Below are 25,059 nucleotides of genomic sequence, written 5' to 3' on the forward strand. Positions count from 1 at the left end.
CAGTATGGTTTGGTTCTTAAGTACAATTTGAGTTGGGCCACACTTGTCTATCTTCAAAGAAACACATGCATTGGGAAAGAGAAATCTGTTTTTACATTGGGGCAGTTTGGTTCTAGACTCCAAGACTGAAGGGAAGAACTTGTTACCTCCAACTTTTGTAAACTTTCTGGTTTGACTTCCATGTTCCTAAATTTGTCTTTCTTCAAACAGCTTTAAAGGTAGATCTTCTAGTTTAGAATAACGATTACTTTCATGTAGTTTTCTTGGTCTTTTCTTGCCTGCTTCTGTACTTTCTTAAGAATAGCATTTTCCCATCCTTAGTCCGCTCTTGGTTTTCAAAATACTTATATTTAATTTTCTATGAAAATCTCCATTTTTCTGAGAAGTAGTTTGGTTAAAAGAAAGAGTGATAGTGTTAAAGGCTATAATTTAGTAGATAACATAATATTGACAAAGCAAATGTTTTTCCTTAGTAGGAAAATGTTATCTTGTGAAGGACAGTAAGACTATAAATTATGCCTTTTTTCGTATAATATGTGCAGTCAGAATTATTTCCTGATGTTTTTTTAAACTATTTTTACAGTCCCAGTGGGTCTTTGTTATCTTGCTTGGAGCAGGTTAAAACATACCTGCTTACTGACGGAACATGCAAGTGTGGCTTGGAATGTCCTCTTATTCTTCCCAAGGTAACCATTTCACAATAGATCTATTGGCAGTTTTGTATTTTTTTAGGTGTTTCATATATTTGCTTTTCTCATTTGGCATTTCATTTTTATATTACTTCTCCAACCATATATGCATTTTAAAGTCTTTATCTAATTAGACATCTTTTGCATGCATTCTGGAGTGCTTAAAATTGTAGGAATAGTTCAAGTCCCAGTCATTTTCAAAGGTTACAAACCTATATTCATATTAAATATGTCATCAGAATCTTTTTAGCACCTTTTTGTTTGAGCTATACCCATGCTCACTGTTTAATAGTACATTTTTCCCCTACTATAACTGTTCAATCTCCAATATGATTTTTTTGCACTGGTGTTGATAAATCTGCCACAAATATTTCTAAAATCACAAAGCTGAACCCTCTGAGTCAAGAGTAACTGTTTTAGTCCTTTGCAAGGTAAAAATACAGCTATTTTAAATAATAAAATATTTTAGAATAGAATAGAAACAGGTCATTGTTCTCTGAATATCTATTATGTGCTAATCTTAGAACTAAAGTTTAATAAACAGTTTTTTCCTTTTATTTGTGTCACCTCATTCACCCAGCAAAAAGCATTTGAAACAGCCTATAAGTATATACACAATAAGTAATAAGATTTTTTAAAGATAGAGTAATAGACTTTTTAAATCCATGAAAAAGTAATGCTAATATAGTAATAAAATAAAGCCAAAGAAAAAGTTAGCATGTAGAAATATCAGCTCTTAGGGGGTTTTAACTGTGCTTCATCTGTTTTTGTACTGTTATAACATCAGGAAGTATCTAAAATTGGAAACGTCATCGGATATTATGCCTTTCCATATAGTTATCTTGGTTGTCTTATTTTCGTTGTTTACTTTGTCACAAAAAACCAAGAGTTCAGCAGAAGTATTTATTATACTATATATAAAGTTGTTTTCTTAAATTTAGAAACTTGAGACAGTTTTATTCAAATTTATGGCTTAATCTATGCAAAACATTTCTTTTAACAAGGGGATTTTTTTTTAATTTAATGTTTTTACAGACATATTCTAAACAGAGAATTTTTTCTCCCAGGTGTTTAATTTTGATCCTGGAGCTGCTGTGAAACAGAGAACTGCAGAAGATGTTAAAGCAGATGAAGATGTCACAAAGCTATGCATACATAAAAGAAAAATCATTGCAGTGGCCACACTTCATAAAAGCATGGAAGCCCCACATCCTTCTCTGGTGCTCACCAGTCCCGGGGGAGGAACAAGTATGTAATGTGGTGAAAGGTTTAGAATTTTCCTCCCCAACTTCTCTCCTAGAGGAGTCACTGGAAATCACTTTGCCAAACGTTTTCTGAGTCCCCTTTTTAAACATGAAGAGTGCTTTTAGAGTTATATGTGTTTTATCATTTTTTTACAAATAGCAAATTAGTCTGAAAAATCTCTATGAAGTTGTCTCCCCAAATTTCCTATTTAAATCATTGAGTTAACTGAGCAGAATAAACACCAAGTAACACATACAAATGCTATGCAAGTACACAGAGGTGAGCTAACAAATGAGAAAGTGCCATTGGTTTTTAGGAAACAAACGTAACCTTTCTCCTAGAGCTGGTTTGGATGTGTTACAGTATCCAGTCCTCAAACAGAACCAGCAATATTGTCCAGAGCTAGCAGCGTTATTCTTTCTTTTTTTTTTTTTTTAAGATTTTATTTATTTATTTATTTGAGAGAGAGAGAGAAAGCATAGGGGAGTAGGGACAGAGGGAGAAGCAGACTCCCTGCCGAGCAGAGAGTAGGGCTCATTCCCAGGGTCTTGGGATCATGACCTGAGCTGAAGGCAGATGCTTAACCAACTGAGCCATGCAGGTGCCCCCAGTGTTATTCTTTCAGTCACTTAATAGCTATTTCTTGAACACCTACTAAGAGAAATCACCTTACCAGGAACTTTGCATACCTCCACAACACACACACACACACACACACACACACAATTTTATTCTTTAAAATTGTCAAAGCTGCAGAAAAATTACATAAATAGTTCATTGAGCACCCAAGTACCCTACACTTAGATTTAACAATTAACATTTTGTGGCAAAAGTTGCAAATATTATGACAATTCATCTCTAAATATTTCAACACACAGGGATGTTTGCCTATATAAACCACAATCTAATTATCACATTCAAAAAATTTAGCACTTACTATCTAATATGCAGTGTATATAATTAGAAAATAGTTGTCCTGATAATTTCCAATTATTCCAGTTGTCCTAATACATTCCAGTGGTCCTAATAGTTTCTTCAATTTTTTTTAAACCCAGGACACAATCAAACATCGTACAACTGCACTAAACTGTTACACTTCTTTAATCTACACCAATTTCCCAGTCTTTTAAAAGCTATTTTTAAAGAGTCCGGTTCAGTTTTACAGAGACTCCTCAATTTGGATTTGCCTGGTTTTTTTCTTCATATTTATTTATACTCAGGTTAAACACGGTTTGGTAGAATACTGCATAGGTGACGTTATGTCATTAGGAGGTACACAATGGCAACTTATCCCATATTGATGACATTAAGCTTGAGTGCTTGGTTAAAGTTATGTATATCCAATTTCTCCATTGTTAAGGTAACTTTTCCCTTTATAACTAATATGTAATTTGTGGAACTATACTTTGAGACTCAGGAACTTCCTTTTGTGTGAGCTAGGATGTGAACTCCCTCCAAAATATTACAATCAACTTAATAGTTGAGTAATAATTCAAGATAAAGTATGGCTGAGCACCAAAGCATTTGTTTATGAAGAATAAGTGATACTGTTCTGCAGAGTTCTGAAAAATAGGAACAATGAATATAACTTGTAGTGATCAGAGAAGGCTTTATGAAAAACCTCGGATTTGAACCAGCCCTGGAAAATGGTAAGATTTGGACATATGAGGGAAATAAGAAAATTCTTATTCAATATGAGTATAGCATAATTAAGAGATGATGTGGAAACAAATCTGACTTGAATGAAAGATTAAATTTGCATTGGGGGGTTGGGGCCAAATTACTAACAGCTTTAGCTACAAAGAGGAGCAGTTGTGACATCATACAGATAATTAAAGAGTCACACTTAAAACTCATGTGAAGCTAGCAGGAAGAGAAAAATTTGGCAGTCATTAGCAGAGAGCTCCTCTTCAATAACCCTTTAACCTTTGAACTTAACAGGAATGATCAGAAAAAATTGCTCCACTAAGGTATGTAAGAAAAAAATTTTAGGGAATTTTTCTTTTTCTTTTAATGAGCTACATTTTTTTTTAATTCAAAGTCATAGTTAATAGTAATAAATTATTTGAAATTTACCATTATCTTGCCACCTTGATATAGCTACGTTTTCATTTTGCATATTACTTTGCATGTATCTGCTGCTGTTCTCATATCACATTATATCAATTCTACTTCTTCCTGCAAAGTCTGCCTTGTCACTTTTTTAATGACCTTAGCAGAATCTTGATCTAGGTCCTTTGTCATACTCTATACATACAAATTTCATTTTTGAAATTAAAGGTAAATCTTTAACCAGTATAGGTGTAAGAGGTATATCTCCATCCCCTTTTTAAATGATATGCTTTATTGGATTAATTGCTACCCTTTTACTAGCTACAAAATAAATAGCATTTATTTTAATTTCCTAATATTAAACTGTATTATAGGATTGGGATTTTAAATAAAAGTTAAGGGACTCAGGTAGTAGTTTTCACCCCTCTTTATTTTACGTGCGTGAGGATATATTTCGTTTCTGTCTATTCTTTCGAAAGGTCTACTTGAGTATACATGAAAGCACTTGATGAGTGCCCAGCATTTCCATTTGCCAACTCTTGTAATACTTTCATCGGCATGATTTTTGTTTGTTTATTCAGTATTCCTGTCATTTTAAAGATGGTAACTATTTTTCCCCAGGTATGGAAGAAATCCTTGCTAAACCACAGCTGTTTTCTAAATTCTGTTGAATATAAGAATGCCAGTATCTGTATTTTTAAGCATTGAACTATACATAATTATATAAATAACCAAAAAAAGACACAACTCAGTGGTTTTGTTACTAATAAGGACACAGTTCATCACATAATAATGCTAGTGATGTTAATACAGACAACTGTACTCTCGCTAGATGCTAGGTGCAATGCCCCAAATATTTTCCATATATTATTTCTTTAACTATAAACTTTAAAATTCTGTCTTTAACAAGAAAATAAGTTCAATTGGGTTTGTATTCTGTAATTCTCTTGTATCAGTGATTCTCAACTTTTCATAAATTACGTGCAGAAACCACTCTGTCAAATAATCTCTACCATACCAGAAACAGAAACCAACTTTTCCAAGAAAAATATATGTTCATTTCATTCTCTTATTTCTTTAATGCAAACTACCTAGACTTCTGTATACCTCAGGTTGAGAACCACTGTCTTAGAAATTGTTATAATTTTACCTGTATACTATCTAGCAGGTAAGAGAAGTATATTTATCTTCTTAAGTGTGTGATTATCCATTTAAGTAAATACCTCTGATTGCAAGTGAACCCAAGTATACTAGCTAATATATTGCCAGTCTCAGAATTGGGGTGGCCAGTGTATAGTATAAATGGAACCAATTTCATCACCCATGCCTGTAACAGACTCATTGGCACTTTCTCACAGAGCCCAGCCAGGGTGCCACATCCTTTCAACATAGCTCTCTAAGCAGCCACCACCAGTTGATGGGAATTGGTATATGAAGCTGATTTTATTTGCCATCTCTGTTTTAGAAGGCACAACTTTATAAATTGTTAAACATCCTCAGAGGCTAAAAAACTTAAACCTAGAATTCTGACATGATAGAATGAAAATTCTGTATGATGAGCCAGCTTGCTTTTGTTGCCTATATTCTGTCTGATCTCCAAAAGAACTGAAGGGATTCCAAAAAGCCAGGGAGGGAGCAATGCTTGCTGTAAAAAGAATACTCAATTGGAACCCAGTACTGAAGATTTTAGCATTCTGAGTAAATTTTGCATAGGAATTCTATCCTAATAAAAGACTCACAATCTTTTACCTAAGTTGGTTGGCTAAGGCTGTTTTTATAATAATGTCTGATCAAGTACAAAGAAATTGCGACGTTATACTGTTACAGACTAGATGAAGCTAAGCATGACTGCAGTATCACTGCACTTAGTAGTGTTATCACTCCCATTTTAAAAGAGCAAAATCCCATTCACTTAATTCACTAAGGTTAAGGCTCTTTTGCTCTCACAGTGAGTATGTTGAGATAAGGAAGAGTTTCCATGGCTGTCCTGAGGAAGTTTCAGTAAGGTAACAGAAATATTTATAGGGTAACAAATTTTCTGGTAAAAATAGCAATGCAATACACGACTAGTAAATCATTGAACACTATACTGAAAACCACTGATGTACTACTATATGTTGGCTAATTGAATTTGAATTTTAAAAAATAGCAATGCATTTAAATTACAAGAAAATATGCCATACAGATGATAATTTTCTGTGGTAACCCTGTTCTGAAAAAATTCAAATCCGACAAGATAGTAACATCACCATTTCCATATAGGCTGTAAATCTTGATTTTTCATTTTATAAATATTATTAGAATAGCTAATGTGAGTATGTACTGATTCAGATCCCCATCCTTTCTCAACGGATAAGAGGTAAACAAGCATAATGAGCAGTTATTGAGAACCTTTGGTCAACTGAGGGAGAATAATGTGTATTTTTTCCATCAAAGTTTCCTGTAGAGTACAGAACTTTTTTTTTTAATTGCATAGAGTCACAGCTTCTATTTGCAAATTTCTGTTTCCAGATGCCTTCCCTTCCTGAGTTCCTCCTTTCCTTCCCTCCCCCCATGCCAACACAAAAGAATCGAGACTACTAACAGGATTTTTGTTTGTCTTTCACATCAGATGCAACTCCAGTAGTACCTTCACGAGCAGCAACTCCAAGATCCATAAGAAACAAGTCGCATGAAGGAATTACAAATTCTGTAATGCCTGAATGTAAAAATCCTTTCAAGTTAATGATTGGATCATCAAATGCCATGGGAAGGCTATATGTACAGGAATTGCCTGGAAGCCAGCAACAAGAGCTCCACCCTGTCTACCCCCGGCAGAGATTGGGTAGCAGTGAGCACGGACAGAAATCTCCATTCCGTGGCAGCCACGGAGGCTTGCCCAGCCCAGCATCGTCAGGTTCCCAGATATATGGAGATGGCTCAATCTCTCCAAGGACTGACCCACTTGGAAGCCCAGATGTTTTCACAAGAAGTAATCCTGGTTTTCATGGAGCTCCCAATTCTAGTCCTATTCATTTGAATAGGACTCCTCTTTCTCCACCTTCAGTAATGCTACATGGTTCTCCTGTACAGTCATCTTGTGCAATGGCTGGAAGGACTAATATACCTCTTTCCCCAACCTTGACTACAAAGAGTCCAGTAATGAAAAAACCAATGTGTAATTTTTCAACTAATATGGAAATACCACGAGCAATGTTCCACCACAAAGCACCCCAAGGCCCACCTCCCCCTCCTCCACCTTCTTGTGCTCTTCAGAAAAAGCCATTAACATCCGAGAAAGATCCACTTGGCATTCTTGACCCTATTCCTAGTAAACCGGTGAATCAGAACCCTGTTATCATTAATCCAACTAGTTTCCATTCAAATGTCCACTCTCAGGTACCTGTGATGAATGTAAGCATGCCTCCTGCTGTTGTTCCTTTGCCAAGTAATCTCCCTTTGCCAACCGTAAAACCTGGTCATATGAATCATGGGAGTCACATACAAAGAGTTCAACATTCAGCTTCAACCTCCCTGTCCCCTTCTCCAGTGACATCCCCAGTGCACATGATGGGGACTGGAATTGGAAGGATTGAGGCATCGCCCCAAAGATCACGCTCATCTTCCACATCATCAGATCACGGAAATTTCATGATGCCACCTCTAGGACCCCAGGCCACTTGTAGTGGTATTAAGGTTCCACCCAGGTCACCAAGGTCAACGATAGGGTCCCCAAGGCCATCAATGCCATCAAGCCCTTCTACCAAGTCCGATGGACATCATCAGTACAAGGATATCCCTAACCCATTAATTGCTGGAATGAGTAATGTACTAAATACCCCAAGCAGTGCAGCTTTTCCTACTGCATCTGCCGGAAGTGGTTCTGTAAAGAGTCAGCCTGGTTTGCTGGGAATGCCTTTAAATCAGATCTTGAACCAGCACAATGCTGCCTCCTTTCCAGCAAGTAGTTTACTCTCAGCAGCAGCCAAAGCACAGCTAGCAAATCAAAACAAACTTGCTGGTAACAACTGTAGCAGCAGTAGCAATTCTGGAGCTGTTGCTGGCAGCGGCAACACTGAAGGACATAGCACTTTAAACACCATGTTCCCTCCTACTGCCAACATGCTGCTCCCGACAGGGGAAGGGCAAAGTGGTCGAGCAGCACTAAGAGATAAGCTGATGTCTCAGCAAAAAGACTCGTTGCGGAAAAGAAAACAGCCACCCACCACAGTGTTGAGTTTGCTCAGACAGTCTCAAATGGATAGTTCTGCAGTTCCTAAACCTGGACCCGACTTGCTAAGAAAGCAGGGTCAGGGGTCCTTTCCCATCAGTTCAATGTCTCAGTTACTACAGTCTATGAGTTGTCAAAGCTCTCACTTGAGTAGCAATAGTACCCCGGGTTGTGGGGGCTCAAATACTGCTTTGCCTTGCTCTGCTAACCAGCTGCATTTTACAGATCCCAATATGAACTCCAGTGCTCTTCAGAATTCACTGACACAGAACATACCTTTGAGAGGGGAAGCCGTGCACTGCCACAATGCAAACACTAACTTTGTTCACAGTAACAGTCCAGTCCCAAACCACCATCTTGCAGGTTTAATAAATCAGATTCAGGCTAGTGGGAACTGTGGGATGCTCAGTCAGTCGGGCATGGCTTTAGGAAATTCATTACATCCCAATCCACCTCAGTCAAGAATTTCAACGTCCTCCACTCCAGTGATACCAAACAGCATTGTTAGCAGCTATAATCAAACAAGTTCTGAAGCAGGTATGGTTTTATTAGAAAAAAGTACCCCAAGGTACTAAACTTTTCTACGTTTTTTAAGATTTGTACCAAAATATTTATTATGATAAGAAATGATCCTTTCCCCGTTGTGAAATTGTCATCATTTCTTTAGTATTTATAATTTTATTTACAGAATGCTAGGGATTTGTCTATTAGAAAAAAAGAACAACCAAGGGGATTCCATGTGTTTCCGTTATTTGTTGTCAATCTGTGTCATTTTGAATTTTGTTTGACTTTCAGTTGGTTATATAACCATTGGACTCTAAACTACAAAAGAAGCCATAGAAGGCAGGGTTTCCCGGTTCGTGAGACATGTACTTACTTGGTCTATGCCGACATAAAGCCGTTTCCCCTAGCTCTTGTTTGTATTCAGGTAAATGACGCTCATCTTGGAAAACCCAAAAAGGCAAAAATAAATGGATTTTTTTTTGTTCTTGCTGCTGACCAGAAATAGGTGAATGGATAGGAAAAGGTAACTAGTTGTATGAAGTAGAAAGCTGCCTTCTAATGTGTTCTCTTATCCTAGTTTGCTATCCTTTATTATTATTTGTTTGAGAAAATTCAAAAATGGATATTGGCTACTCCCTTTTAAAAAAGGTAATAATTTAAGGTTTCTAATAAAAAAGGCTTGAAAACCTGATTTCCAGAATTTTTGATCTTGAAATTGTTTTACAATTTTCTTGTAGAAGTTAACCATTATTTTTACCATTGACATTAAGCTTTTGAACCCAAATTTATTTTATCTCTTCATCCACTATAATGACGGAGACAAATTTATTTAAAAGCAGACACATTAGAAAGAACTGTGTTTTGTGCAATAGAGTCATCAGAAATTGTTATAAAAATCAGTAAAGAAGCACTAAAGAGGTAAATTCATTGAGACATCAGAAAATCTGACCGTGAAAATATTAGAAAGAATATCCAGAACCCAACACTAATGATTTGACAGGTTTGTAGGAAATGACAGGGAGGAAACAAAAGATAATTGTAGAGATGGTATTACTTAGGTATGAAAACAGCGGGCTTTGCAGACCAGATTGCTACTGGAAGTAAGAAAACTGATATGGCCTTTACTAATAAGCAACTGTGTAGATATGTATAGACTGTAATATAGCATCATGCTGGAAAAGCATCAGAACCTACATGTCTGTGTTGCTGATAGTAAAATCCAGTGTTTTCTTTCCGGGTGTCACCACTTACACCTGCCATCCTCCACAACTTGTGTTATGTTTTATGTCTGGATGTCAGTGTTTAATGAAGAACTGCTCATTGGCCCCCTTGTGTGAAAAAGAATATACGGTGGAGAAGATAATCGAAATGATTAGTGCCTTCTTGATATTCTTAAAGAATCTCATGAAACTATTTTGTATGTGTTTAACAGGATCCTTCCTTCCAAAGGGGCTTCCAACTTTTCAATGACTCAGATTCCTTTTTAAATAATTCCACACGAGTGAAAATTTAATCTTATGCTTTTAGCAGATTAAAGCCACATAAAATCCGTAACTATTTTAAGATATACCGTATTTATTAAGCATGCCTTCAATCATTTAGATGAGACATTGTTAGTCTCCTTGTCTTATATATCTTTACATAATTGATACCCCTTACCTCAACTTACTTTGTTTCAGGTCTGAGTTCATATTGCAAAGTGTATATATTTTATTAATGATGTATTTCAGTTCATCCATAATGGAAAAGACCAACATTTATTTATATTTTTGTTTCTTCTGAATGTTAAGTTTATAGACTATTTTATATAGTCTTGGACATGTATTTTCTTGTTCCATGAACCTCTGTAAAGCATCAGCTCAGAGTGTCAAACACACAGGTTGAAAATTTATTAATATGAGAGAAGTGTTAGCATAGAAATAGCTAAATGGGAATAAATGTCTAGTAATGATATGGATGTGACCAATCATGTGTAAGCTAACAGAAAGCATATACTTGATAAAAATCTAGGTCAGTAAGAATTTTTTAAATATTAAACCTAATAAAATGAAATACTAATTAATGTACATAGATCTGATGTGCAGCTGGTTGTGAAAATGGGTAGATTTACTAATTAATGTAACTCTTTTGATGAGTTGAATATTGAAGAGGTCTCTAATGCCATGTTTCTTTTTGATACACAGTAAACTGTGTCAACTGAATGTACTGTCATTATAATTGCTCAATCTAAATATTTATTTACACTGACATTTATTCATCCATTAAATAAGTACCAAGGCTAGGCATTCAGAGTGAGCTAGCAGATGACAGTCACAGCTATCCCTGTAAAGTTCAGCTAGGTATTCCTCACATACCAGAAAGACATCAGAAGAAAAATGCATTTTATTCTTAAAATGTTGCTTATAGCTATCGAGAACCTATTATGTGCCAGCTGATTTACCTATATTATTTCTAATTTGTGTAGTTTTCCAAAGTATAAGGTATTCTTGCCCCCATTTTAGAGATGAGTAACTGAGCATCGGAGAACTTATATAACCACCAGAGATCATGCATAACTGAATTAGGATTTTAACTCTGGTTCATCTGATTCTAAATCCATTTTCTTCCCAGCTGTGTAAGTTCTAAAACATTTAGTAATCAAAAATGCTGTTTTCACTTTCAAAATCTTTAAAAATACCCAACAGGTGATGAATTAAAGCACATCAGTGTATGTTAAAAGCCACATTTGTAAACGTTTGATGCACTAGACAAAAGTCAGTTATTTCTGTCTTCTCTCTGGACTCTGATATTATAGTGTATAATGATTAGGGTATTTGTGTCAACACAGATGAAATGTCCACACATGTCAAGACAACTGTCCCTCGTTTGTGAATCACATTTGATGACCTTTATTTTAATGAATTTGTATCACCTCACTTAATCAGATAAGAATGTGTTTCCTAGTGAGTGATTTATCACTAGATCTTTGAAGGAGGCAACTATGCAGATACTAGTTCTGCCTTTCCAAGCATGATAACACAGTGAGGGGAAAGAGCCCCACAACAACGTGGTCCTACTCTTCTCTATGGTAACGGAGCCTGGACAGAACTCAAGTGACCTGCTCAATCCAGTGCCTTTTCCTCTCTCCTAAGCAACCCAAAAATGTTACAGTAAGACCTGGATTAAGAGAAGAAATCACTTGCTCTGAGAACACTTAGATTGGTAATTTATTTTCAGAAACTTCTTTTAAAGAGTTTTTCTATTATAAACAACCCAGATACTGATTTTTTTTTTAGGCCTATATATGAATTCCATGGGACACATTTAAAAATGTATTACATCTCAAATACGGGAACTGCAGGCAGAGGTAGTAAAAAAAAAAATCAGATAAAAGATATAAAATGCTTTAAAAATATTTCTAAAATTTAAGACTATACAAGGCTTTATTAATTCTATTTGGTGTTTTGAAATTGGCTTCCCATGAAAGCTCTCTGAACACTTTGCATTGTAACGTTTACAGGTTTCTATTAACTTTTTGGATATCAAATTACAAGTAAAGTTTAATATTTCCATGTAACAGATTTAGAAAATGACCAGTAGGATACTTGCTGACATTCCTCAAGTTGTAAAGCAAAGCCCTGGTGGATCTGGCAACCACACCCCAAAGTTCCTGATTCTCAGTCCAAACACTCACACTGCTGAATGCAGGTATGTGCTGAAATCCATCAGTAGTGTACATTTAGAGCAAAGCAACTTTCCGTTTGTGAAGAAGCCAAGTTTCAGCATTTAAGTGGTTCCAGCACGTGTCCTGTGGTGTTTTGGTTTAGGGAGGAATCCAAAATCAAGTGCCCTTGTCTGGCGAATTTTATCAGGCCTGTGCCTGCTGCCCGCTGCCCACCTGCTGGCCGGAGAACAAAACCATACCTGCCAGGAGCCCTGGCCTCTGCAGAGGCCCTAGTCCTGTCAGTGTCCATGTGGCCTGTGGTCTTCCACAATTTTCAAAGAAGCAAAAAGATTTAGACTACTCTGCTCACCAACTTAATAACTGAACCTTACCTTCTCCATTGTGATGATCATGAAATACAACTTTTTCACCTTAAAAGCCCTTTTATAGTCTCCTATTTTTTTAATAAAAAAATATTTAATCAACTCTTCTAAGCACATGAAAATATAATCCTCTGAAGAGGCAGAGTAAGAGTTTGTACCAGAAGAGAAAATAATTCAAACACTGATTTGCCTTAACCCTTAAAGAAATACATTGACTAACAAGAATATAAATAAACCTATGAGTAAATATATGTTCATGGATATTTATATATATTTTTTAAAAACTCTGGAAAAGAAAGTGTTTCTCTTTCAGCACAGAATACATTTGATTGAAACTCAGTACAGCCATTGATATGGTAGGTATAAGAAAATGAAATAGACCACAAAAGAACACGTTGGGTAATAGACTGCAAAGTAATGAGCTTGGTTTTTTGTTCTATGTATTTATTTATTCTCAGAATATGCCAGTAAAAAAATAAATAAATAATAAAGGGAAATCGTCATTCCCTACATTTGAATTTACAGGTGCAAAAAGATTATGGGATAAAAATGCTCGAGGATGGATTGTACTATATGTTAACCATCTCAGGATTCGGGAAGTTTGTGTAGAAATAATTTTCTAGTCTTATAGAGACTAATTTAGAGGGAAGAAGGGCAAAGGCTCCTTTAAGGTTGTGACTGAATTAATAATAGTTGCTATTAAAAGTATTTCCACCCAAATTTTTTAAATGTCTAGATTTTATCCCTCATTTGATGCACAAGGCTTCTAGGTTCAAAGTTGCCTTCTGCTGTGTTTTTTAACCAAATACCAAAACTCTATTAAATTCTTGATTGTGTGATAAAAATCTATGTCTTTTCTTTCAGTTAAGTTTTTGCAAAATGAGCCATTTCTTCTTTGCTGTAAGATATTTTTACAACAATGTCTTGCTGTTTAAGAAGGTTTCCTATTATCAGGGTTACACCACTTGTTTTGTTTACGTATTCCAGGTTTAATGTTTCCTTGTGTACAAAAGAAGGAGTTAAAATATGTTCGACTTTAGACATTGAGTCTGTATAATCAAAAGGTGAACATAGAACTCAGAGTGGTGTGATATGTTTGCTGATTCAATGATCTATTTTGTACCTTTCAAGAAATAAATTGTCCCAGTGTGCAAATTGGGAGATTTTATTCCATTGCAATACACTGAACTCACTTACGAAGTCACAAGAAATCCTTGAGTTCTCTAGGACATGCCTAAGCTACTATTTACTAAAATCAAGTGGTCTGAAAACATTGACGCAGCTTTAAAAGTACCCAAATTCTAGGCAGTAAATGTTAACTCTACAGGAATTTGACTCATTAAAATTATGCTTAAAAATATTTCTATGGTATCATCAAAATAGATTTCATTTCCACATGCATATAGTACTAGATAAATCAAATCATAGAGTTCTTCCTTTATAGGAACTTATATCGAAGAACATTAATGCCAATCAAGCAAAGAGTAGAGTAAAAATTATTTTGTAAGAATTATACTTCTTGAAAATTCAAACTAACAACTCACCTTCTTACAGATTAAACATGGAACTAAACAACAGAAGTCTGAAGGAGTTGCTGAGGTACTTTTGGGGGAGAACTGCTCCAGGACATTTCAGAGTATCTGTCCAAGATCCATGGGTACAGGTATAAGGGAGCGTATTTATCGTAGAGACCCTCGAGAGGACTCTTGTGCTGCACAACTCCACGGGGACACCTCTCACACTAGACAGCCTGATAAACATGCTTCCTGGAGCACAACTCCATAGACCATTCCCCATAAAGTTGCGCAACTCAGAGGCCTGGTTCTAAACCAGTGCTTTTCAACCTTTTCGTACTTCTTCCTACAGTGAGAAATTAAGTTGCATTATAATCCACTAGAGATATGTTTTTAATGTATAACAAAGTTTCTTTAAAAAAAACTTGTATCATATGTGATGCACTCTGATCTTTTTGATCCCATCCTGTCTTATCCTATCTTATTCTATTTTTTTTTTCCTCTAAGACAGTCATGACCCACTGAAATGACTTTATCACCCACTAATGGAACAGTTTGCACAAAATAATACCCAAGTTATACAATGTATGCTTTTATTTTTCGATTTCATTTATCAAAATATAATGGCTGGGGCATGCTAAATTGGTTTTGCAGCCCCAAATAAGCCTAAACTGTCTTAGAATATTCCTGAGGTAATTAACTCAGCAAATATTTATTGAGCACCTATTATGTGCTAAGCACTGTTTTAGCACTACAGATAAAGTAGTATACAAAATAGAAGAATACAAAGTTAATTGTATTTACAACTCAGAAACTCAGTTTGCTCTGCTTATTAAACAAAATAAGGAGATGGGACTTCTGAATGGAATATTGAAGCATTTTAACCATGACTCTACCCCCGTATTCAGAGAGCAGAAATCCCACCAAGCAAGGGACTTAAACTCATTTCTCAATATTTGTTTCCTTACAATAAATATTTTTTAAAATGTGATAGAAAGCATTTGTAAGAAAACCCAAAACTTTGTTACTTGAGTAAACAATGGAAAATCTCAAGCATTTTTGCATTTATTCTAACAGTTTTCAGAGTGATTCTATGTGTTAAGAAAGGAAGCAGAAATGATCAGTAACCAAAAAAAAAAAAAAATCACATATCTCTATTTTTCTTTCTTTCTTTTTTTTTTTTTTTGGCTGAGTCCATTACCACCACAAGACTGATCTTGACAATGACTCAAACATATTCCACTATTCAAGCTGCATCCCTTCCACTAGTTTTCCTCCTTCCCAGGGGGTTTGCCCTGTTAAGGGTGGAGAGCATTTCTTTAGATGCTGCCATCAATCCCCTCCCCCTCTTCTCCTCTGAGTGCTTTGGTTTGGGGCTCCTCCCTCCCTTCCTTTTCGGGAACAAATAGCCGCTAGTCCCTAGATCTTACTGCCTACTTCTGGTAAAAAAAATGCTAGGAATTTGTATCAGGATCCAAAGCATGAGGGTAGAAATTGATGTATTTTTGTAAATACATATACCATGCCATTAAAATAATGTCTTGTTGGAAGATCTAGACTTGTCATACAAGTTATCTTTCTATCTTTCTTTAAATCAATCCTTTACATATAGAGGAGAAACTTTTACCATTTCCATGGGATTGAAAGTGAATTATATTTATTAGACTCACTAGGGCATGATGTTTTCTCTTGCTTCTACAAGCATTCATTTTTATCAAGGATTACCATTGACCTTGTTTGCATTTGAAGTACACTTGCCAAAGCAAATGATAAAGGTCAAATGGTGAAAGCATATGTTTTATATGACTCGTTTCTTAGTTCTTGAATTTTTTATGGATAAAAATCAGTATTTGGGCATATTAACTTAGGAAAAGTTTTCTAACATAAAGTAATATTTATTCTAAATTGGAAATATAGATCGAACTGATATAATGACATTTTTAAAAAACCTTATTTGTCCATTTGCCATCTCTGTGCACATCCAAAGATGTGTACAACAATATTAATACTTAAGAGCCAACCATAGAAGAGTTTAGCATAATATAAACAATGAGTTTTCTTAAAGAATATCAGTGACAAACAAGAGAAGTGAATCTAAAGGGGTAGACATTACCTTTGTTTTAAAAATCAAATTTTTTAAAACAAGACAGAAAAAAATCTGAAGAATGAAACTAGTAATCATAGGAAAATATCCTTTAAAAATCCTTTTTAAAAATTTACTGGTATTATTTCAGTATGTACATTCACATATACACTCACACACATCATAAATTATATGTGTGGAGAAAGAGTACTGCTTATATCTAGAAATCTATCCCACTAGGCAAGCTACCACTGTGTTTCCTGATGGTCCTGGTTTATCTCAATCTCTGATTGGGTGTCTAGGCACGTGAATCTTGCACCAGGAAAGTTATTTGGGTGGCTTTCCAGTCTTATCTCCTACTTCATTAAAAGCAACAGAGACAATGGGAAAGAAAAATTATACCAGTTCATGGTGCTACTGGCTGGCATAAAATAATCATTTTTTCCAATTAAAGGACTTCTTCAGCTTACTAACTTGTTCCAGGCTCCAGCTGCCTTTTAGTTGTTTAACTACTAAATATTTAGTGAATAGTTTGTTTAAAAAAAAAAAACAACTTAGCAACTGTCCCTTTCATTAGTTTAAGCGCAAAACATTTTGGCTGGAAAAAAAAATTCAGCTTTAAGAAAACATTTTTCCTCACATGCTTGAAGAGACCATATGGTTTTTATGCAGAACTATGAAGTAGTTTTGCCAGAGAGTGCCTATTCAAGATTAAGTGGTTCAAAATAAGCAAGCTCCAATTTTGCTCCCTCTTTGGATGACCATAAGCATTACTGAGTGACTTGAAGAACTGAAGAGTACCTGGAGATGGACCTTTTCCTCTATGAGGGGATTTTAACTCCCTGGAACATGTGAGAGTCTAAAGTAACTTGTCCTCATCTAGGCATCTCCTTTCCTTTCCCTTATCTCCTGGCTTTGGACCAATAACTGGAGAGTCAATTTTCACTTTCTCCGCAAATGGGTGGTATGCTCTTCCTTACTCCCCATACATATATGCTACCCGTAACACAGCATCAAGAGCTCTGATTTCTAGAAGTTGAATGCAGGTTTTATGATCTTAATGGATTCATTCAACCAACATTTTTGGAATGCCAACTCTGTGTTAGAGACTGTGTTAGGTCTTGGAAATAAGAAGTGATCCTTGCCTTTAATGGTTTACAAAGATGATTTTTGAATTTTTGTGCTGCTTCTTTAAGGCAGCAGGTTTAAGCATGGTGGGAGGGTAGGGGGTATGGAAAGGCAGCATACAATATTTTCAGTCACATGTCTTTGTTTTCAGGGTACGTACCTCTATGCACTTTATTATCTCCTTGTCTTTTTTTCTAATGGCCTTATTTCTACTTGGAAGCCCTTTCTATCTCCTTTTCCATTCTCAAATCCCCAATCTAATGTTACCACTTGCTTAGTTTACCCTAACACCTTCGGTTTACAATTGTCCTCTTGCTGTATACCTGTCAGATCTCTTAGCATATTGCATTATAGTTACACTAGTTATATGAACAGAGCTTTAAAATGTCCTGATTCATATAAGTTCTCAATATGTGTGTATTTGAGAAAGGAAAAAGAAAGGGAGATTTGTGTGTTTATCACTTTTCCTAAACTCTGACTTCCTGCGAGAAAAGGGTAGCATGCTGTTTTTGTTGTTGTTGTTTTATATCACCATTTCTATCCTTTTGTTCAGCAGAACATTCCTGTTTGTTATTGAAAATTAGGGAAAATAAAAAATAGGCCTTGTTTTACATATTACCCTTAAGAAGCATGTGGTGTTCACCACCTTCTTGTTTGTAATACAAAAATACACACAGAGTAACCATATTTCTTTATTGTCATTCCTCAAGAATATTTAGATGGAGAGCTTTTAGAATAATGTCCCCAAATGTTTACTTTCTTGTATCCTAAATACGGATGCTTCTCTCTTACCAAAAAAGACAAAAATATTAATAATAGAAACCTCTAAGGAAACCCTACATCTATAAAGCCATGCTAACGTATTTTGAAAATTTGTGGTCTGACTGTGGTTAAAGGAATGGCGATCTGTACATTTAAATATGTCATTGTTGGTTAACAGATAGGAAAAAGGCCACAGACAGCGATTACCAGTAAATAAGAGTTGTTATTAGCTTGTTTAATAAGATGGTTTCCAAATGCAAATAAAGCATACTGCCTATTTATGGAAATAGCAGCAAGGTTTCAGAAGCAATGAAATGTTTAAGGTGTTGATTGTTTTATTACAAATCTGAATTAACATTTAAAGAATTGTACACCATATGCCTACTTCAGCTTTCGAAATGTTCTTACTCTACTCTTTGTGAACATAGTCATTGTTTCATGATAATATTCTATAAATATTTATATATTTTTAAACAGCTTTTTTTTTTTAATCATTCTTTAAATGAAACACTGAGAACTTAAAAAAACAGACATGACAGCCAGGAAAAATTGCAAAGTCATGCAATATAGAGATATTCTAGAAGGTGTGTTGGATATACTGATGTATACTTACTACTATTACTACATCACCACTACTAACTTCAACTACGAATGTAAATAATAATGCTGACACTGATAGCTCCTTTTATTTGTATAGACTTTGACACATTACAAGCCTTTCACTTACCTATTTTTGGTTCTCACAATAATCATGCCATTATGCCAGTTTTTCCTGAGGAAAGATTCAAAGAAAGCAAAGTATCATATGCAGGAAGATGTTCATCCCTGTGTCACATATAACGATGAAAACATGAAAATATAAATGCCAAACTTTATCAGGATGGTCAGTAAATATGGTCAATCCATCTGCTACAGGGCTAAAAAGATTAATACAACTGTCTGTATACCAAAAAGGAAAAATTCTGGTGTTACTCTGTTAGAAGAAAACAAGAAGAATATGAAATTATATCTGTGATACTACTATGACTATGGAAACATTTCTGTGTGTTTGTATTTGGACAGGCCTCAAGGGTAACATGGTCAAATATAAAGTTTCTTACGGCATAGCACATCATTACAGTGTTTGAATTACTTTAGAGTTTCAAAAACACTGACGTCGTTCATTATAGCATATACATGTTTAAAATAAAATTAAATGCATAAGCCTGTAACAGTATTTGCTGAATGCATATATTACAGAATGCATCTCTTTAGGGAAAGGCCTTTTATGAAAAAATTGATTGTAGGTTCCTTCTCAACAGAATGTGACTTTCCCACTCCATCCCTTGTGCATCTGGATCACCAGGGGTGATTTCAAAGAATACTACTGCTCAGGCTGTACCCTGGGGCGATGAGTTTTCAACTGCTCTGGGATAGGGCCCAGGCATTGTTTTTGTTTGTTTGTTTGTTTAAAATTCTCCAGGTATTGATTCTATTGTGCAGCTTGGATTGAGAACAGCTGAAACCATTATAATGAACAACTGAAAGTTTGTTTTTAAATGTTAAGTTCCTTGAATTTTCATCTCTGGCGTAAGACATCCAAGATTAAGAATGCTATTTGGATGGTAGCGTTTGGTCTGATTTAAGGAATCCTAAGTACAGAGTATCTTTATGCTATCGGAGTGACAAAGATTAAAAAATAATGATAAAATACAGTGTTGGTGAGAAATGAGCACTGCCATACACTGTTTATAAAAATGTAAATGGAATGTGCATTGATCAACTTTGCTGTTAGGAGGTTTGACAATATGTATCCAAAGCTTTAAAAATACATAAACCCTTTTATCCCTGGAATTCCACCTTTAATCATTTATCCTTAGAAAATAATTGAGCATATTGGCAAAGATGAGTTAATAAGAATGTTTATCATAGTGTTGCTTACAATTGTAAATGTAATTTGATCATAATCAATCAAATATCCACAACTGTGGATTGATTGAATTTTGGTATATTGATAAATGATAGTAGTAAAGTGGCTCTGAAGCTAACATGAGTTAACATGGAAAGATATTCAAAACATTTTGATAAAAAAGTTACAAAACAGCATGATTCCATTTTTGTTAAAATATGTAATATGTGTATATATGTCTGCATATGAATAAACATACAGGTGGGAAAAGCTGGAGAACTATACGCTAACATATTAACAGTTATCTCTATAGGTATTTTTTATTTTCTGTTTTGTACTCTCATGCATATTCTAGGTTTTTTTTTTTTCACTAAAAGCAAGTGGTAGTATTATAAATAAAGACCAAAACCTTCTTAAATAAAAAAGCATATTTTGAAAAACAAAGTCTTGTTACCCTTATCTAGCCAATTAAATGAACTACAGCACAGATTCCCCTATCCTCACTTTGTCCAGCTTGTGAAAAACAAGCTATTTGTTAGAAACAACTATTTCTTTATATTTTTTAATATTTCTAAATTTCTTCAATATATGTATTTTCAAAGCAGATTAGGAAGTATAAAGTTAAACTTAAGTTTTAACAGATTCCAACTTATCTCTGATTACAATTATTCTGAATTAAATCCTCAAAGGTGACATGTAACAAATTGAAATGTAAATCTGAATGCATTTTAATGGGGTCCTCTTGCTTAACATCCATAATTAATAAGTGGTTTGGTTTTTTTTCCTTCTTCACTGTAGGCGGTTCAGGACCATCATCCTCCATAGCCATAGCTGGCACCAACCACCCTGCCATCACAAAGACAACATCTGTTCTTCAAGATGGTGTCATAGTTACCACCGCAGCTGGAAACCCACTGCAGAGTCAGCTGCCTATTGGGAGTGATTTTCCTTATGTTGGCCAGGAGCACGCACTTCATTTTCCATCCAACAGCACTTCAAACAACCATCTTCCACACCCCTTGAACCCCAGCCTCCTCAGTTCTCTACCTATCTCTTTGCCAGTGAATCAACAGCATCTCCTAAACCAGAATCTATTAAATATCCTCCAGCCTTCAGCAGGAGAAGGCAAGTCTGAGATCAACCTCCACCCTTTAGGTTTTCTCAACCCGAATGTAAACGCTGCTTTAGCTTTTCTCTCCGGTGACATGGATGGGCAGGTATTGCAGCCTGTTCACTTTCAGCTCTTAGCAGCCCTGCTTCAGAACCAAGCCCAAGCAGCTGCCATGCTTCCCCTGCCATCTTTCAATCTGACCATCTCAGATCTTTTGCAACAGCAAAATACCCCTTTACCCTCATTAACACAGATGACAGCCCCACCAGACCATTTGCCAAGCAATCAGTCAGAGAACAGCCGAGCTGAGACCCTTTTAACCAGCCCCCTGGGGAACGCTTTACCAAGCTTTACAGGCAGTGACACTACTTTTAACCCCCTGTTCCTCCCAGCTGTCACTGGGGCCTCAGGATTAATGGCCTTGAATCCCCAGCTGTTGGGAGGTGTCCTGAACTCAGCATCGGCCAACACCGCTAATCATCCAGAGGTTTCCATAGCAACTTCCTCCCAGGCAACCACTACCACAACCACTACATCATCAGCAGTGGCAGCACTGACTGTCTCAACACTTGGTGGGACAGCAGTGGTGTCAATGGCAGAAACATTGCTGAATATATCTAATAATGCTGGGAATACACCTGGTCCAGCTAAACTCAACAGTAACTCTGTGGTGCCACAGCTACTTAACCCTCTACTGGGGACAGGTCTGCTTGGTAAGTTAAATTTTTTCACAAATTTTTACAAAAGAAACGTTTTTCTAATTCTATTTTCTCCTTTTTAAAAACTCCATTTTGTCACACTATTTTTAAAAATGTTTTTGTTATGTCACAGCTTGCTTAAGGAACTAAATATAATAACACCCACACACATCCATAGTTATACAAACATGAAAATGACTCCTTCCTTTTCCCCTATTCTAGCAGGACTAAATATCATTTTAATCTGCTTTCTCTGATCTTCTAATTCTGATGCCACTTAAACCTAACCTACCTTTCATTCTCTTAAGCCAAGTAGAGTCTTATTTTTCAAACAATAAAGCACAGGTCCATTTTTAAAGTAACTTTTATTTGAATTTTAGTTGGTGTGGCATCACAGGGTTAGTATGAGCAGCTGCACTGTGGATGGAAAGAGCTAGAGGAAGTGTTTTTTCCAGGTGACCCCTAAATAAACAAAACTAAATGTTTATCTGGCAAAATAAGAAACAAGGCATAAAAACATTCAAAGATAAACTTTGCCCAAGTTCAGGGAAACCGACAGTCTCAATAGCTGCTGTTAGAGTTCCTCAGACAGTATAATTCTTTAGAACTTTGTGGCTTAAAAATAAAATCCTTCATGTAGATTATTCTATCACAAAAAAGTTAGAAAATAGTGTCAAGTATATCTAACTGACTCATGCAGGTAACTATAATATTAAGAACAGAAATGGTGTCCATGAAGTCTGGAAACAGGCAAATATACATGATATTGCCACAAGGGCATCTTCAGTACATAAAAATTAGTAATAATGTATTTCTAGATTTTATGGACACCCTTATAATACAGTGTAATTATTTTATGGTTTCCTAGTTGCTATAGCTTATTAGTTCTATTTGGCATTGAAATCAACAGTTAAATTATTTAAAAAGCATTACAGATTTTCATATTTCAAGTTACAAGACAATTTCAATGACATTGTCTTCAAGATCATTTCAGTGTAATTTCCAAACAAGTTAAACATGAACTCTGAGTATAAACTTAGCTATTAACTAATCCCATCTGATTGTATAACATTTTTTTAATGATTATGACAATGAATTCTTTTGTATTGTTAGCTTTCTTTACAATTTTAATTTTAGGTGACCAACCTTTTACTTAAATACGAAATATGTGTTTCTAGGCCAAATCTGATTTTATTTGGTGGTATTTATTGATGACTGTGGCTTGAGAACGAAATTTGGTAAATAATGCCTATTCAGACCCACTCGTTTTAATAATTTGCTCAAAGACTTATGATTACTAAAACATTTTAGGACTAATTTCAACCTTTAGTTTCAAGTGCTCTAACAAAAGTGATTTTAAGGAATTATATAACACTGAAGCTCAATATATAGGGATTTGCTAATAGATAGAGCAAAGACTAAGTAGTGTCTCCAGGATATAAAATTAAAAAAAACTAATTATGATAAATAAAATTAAGTAATAAAACTCCTCTTTATTTACCACTTAGTAAGACCTTGAGGAGAAAAAGAGAAAAGAATGACCATGTCAGGTCTAGTTTTCAGTTTTTGTTTCAGGAATCCTCAGGTACAAAGATAGGCATAGGATCTCCAAAGAGTCACATTGACTTACATTTTATGTCTTTTCAAACTATAGGTGACATGTCCTCAATAAACAATACTTTGAATAACCATCAACTGACTCACCTGCAGTCGCTGTTAAACAACAATCAGATGTTTCCTCCAAATCAGCAGGAGCAGCAACTTCTTCAGGGGTACCAGAACCTGCAGGCATTTCAAGGACAGCCCACAATTCCTTGCGCGGCTAACAGTAACCCCATGGCTTGTCTGTTTCAGAATTTTCAGGTATTCTCCTTCCCTGCGTTCCTCCAATAGCAAACAATGTCTAGGTCTGTTAAAACACTTAACTGTGGGGAAAAGATAGGAGAAGGTCATGTGCCCTCTCACCTCCACTCACTATTATTTCCCAATAATGAGTGTTGTTAAACATTCCAGTCTTTTGGTGAAGGTTATCTTCTTTTGTCTTAGGCATCTCAGTGGTCCTTTTGGAGCTGATAGTAAAAGCTGATCATATGGTCCTCTTAAACCCTTTCGTGGTTCCCATGGCTCTCATGATTGAAATCCACATCTTTCACCTGCTGGCTCAGCCTCACTTGCCAGCCCCAGCCCTTACCACCCTCCCTGGCTTCAACCAGTTAGTCTTCCTTTAGTTCTACAAGCTGAATACATTCCTGATAGATTAAGGAAATGGAAAGAGTAACACTTAATAAATATAAAAAGAAAATATTGAGGTATTTTTTAAATAATCTTGAGGTAGAGAAGTTTCTTTCAGTAAGACACAAAATCAAGAAGTCAAAAAGAAAAGAAGTAATAGGGTTGAATATATAAAACTTTAAAATCTCTGTATGATAAGGGTATTCTAAATGAACTTAAAGACAAGTGGCACTTGGCAGAAAATACTTGCATAATAATGGCAAATAATTGACATTCATTATAGAAAAAACTCCTACAAATCAAGGAGAAAAAAGATAATTGATTAGAAAAACGAGCAATAGATATGAACAGAAAATTCACAGAAAATGAAAAATAAATTATTAATGAACATATGAAAAGAGTAATCAGAGTTATACAAATTACAACACTAATGTGTCCATCAGATTGATTGATATCCCTTGCTGACAGTGGTGTGGGGAAATGGAATCTTTTAGAAATATCGTTGGTCTGATTGTATGCTGATACAGTTCTTTTGGAGGTTAATTTGATAGTTTATCGGGTTTTTAAATATACATATCCTTTGATGCAGAAGTTCAATATCTTTGTATCTATTTTAGAGAAATCTTCCAATGTGAACAAAAGGGCACATGCTAGAATGTTCATTACAACATGATTTGTGGTGGCAAAAATTAGAAACCTCTTAAGTGTCCATCAGTCTGGAAATAAATATATTATGATATATCTGGCTTTTTAGTAGTTTAAAACGTTTAGGTAGATTTACATAACTGATATGGAAAAATCCACAAAAATGCAAGACTGTAATACTATGTTATTATAGAACAATACTAAAATACTATACCATTTATGGGAAAGAGGAAGAAAAGAAAACTAGATATATACCTATGCACCTTAATGTA

General features: G+C 35.3%; 1 protein-coding gene across 7 annotated transcripts in view; it reads left to right on the top strand.

Moving 5' to 3' along the window:
* MBD5 (methyl-CpG binding domain protein 5) overlaps positions 1-25,059 on the top strand; it is a 448,730-nt gene that overhangs the window by 396,036 nt on the left and 27,635 nt on the right. For 5 of the 7 annotated variants that reach the window (XM_034654544.1, XM_034654540.1, XM_034654545.1 and 2 more), the window contains 5 exons: positions 584-686; positions 1,757-1,937; positions 6,598-8,733; positions 20,900-21,925; positions 23,565-23,773. In XM_034654544.1, coding sequence (XP_034510435.1) covers positions 584-686; positions 1,757-1,937; positions 6,598-8,733; positions 20,900-21,925; positions 23,565-23,773 — 3,655 coding nt within the window. The remainder of the gene's footprint in view (positions 1-583; positions 687-1,756; positions 1,938-6,597; positions 8,734-20,899; positions 21,926-23,564; positions 23,774-25,059) is intronic. The other 2 variants (XM_034654547.1, XM_034654546.1) reach the window with 2 other exon arrangements.

The sequence above is a fragment of the Ailuropoda melanoleuca genome, chromosome 2 (assembly GCF_002007445.2).
Source record: "Ailuropoda melanoleuca isolate Jingjing chromosome 2, ASM200744v2, whole genome shotgun sequence".
NCBI classification, from domain to species: domain Eukaryota; kingdom Metazoa; phylum Chordata; class Mammalia; order Carnivora; family Ursidae; genus Ailuropoda; species Ailuropoda melanoleuca.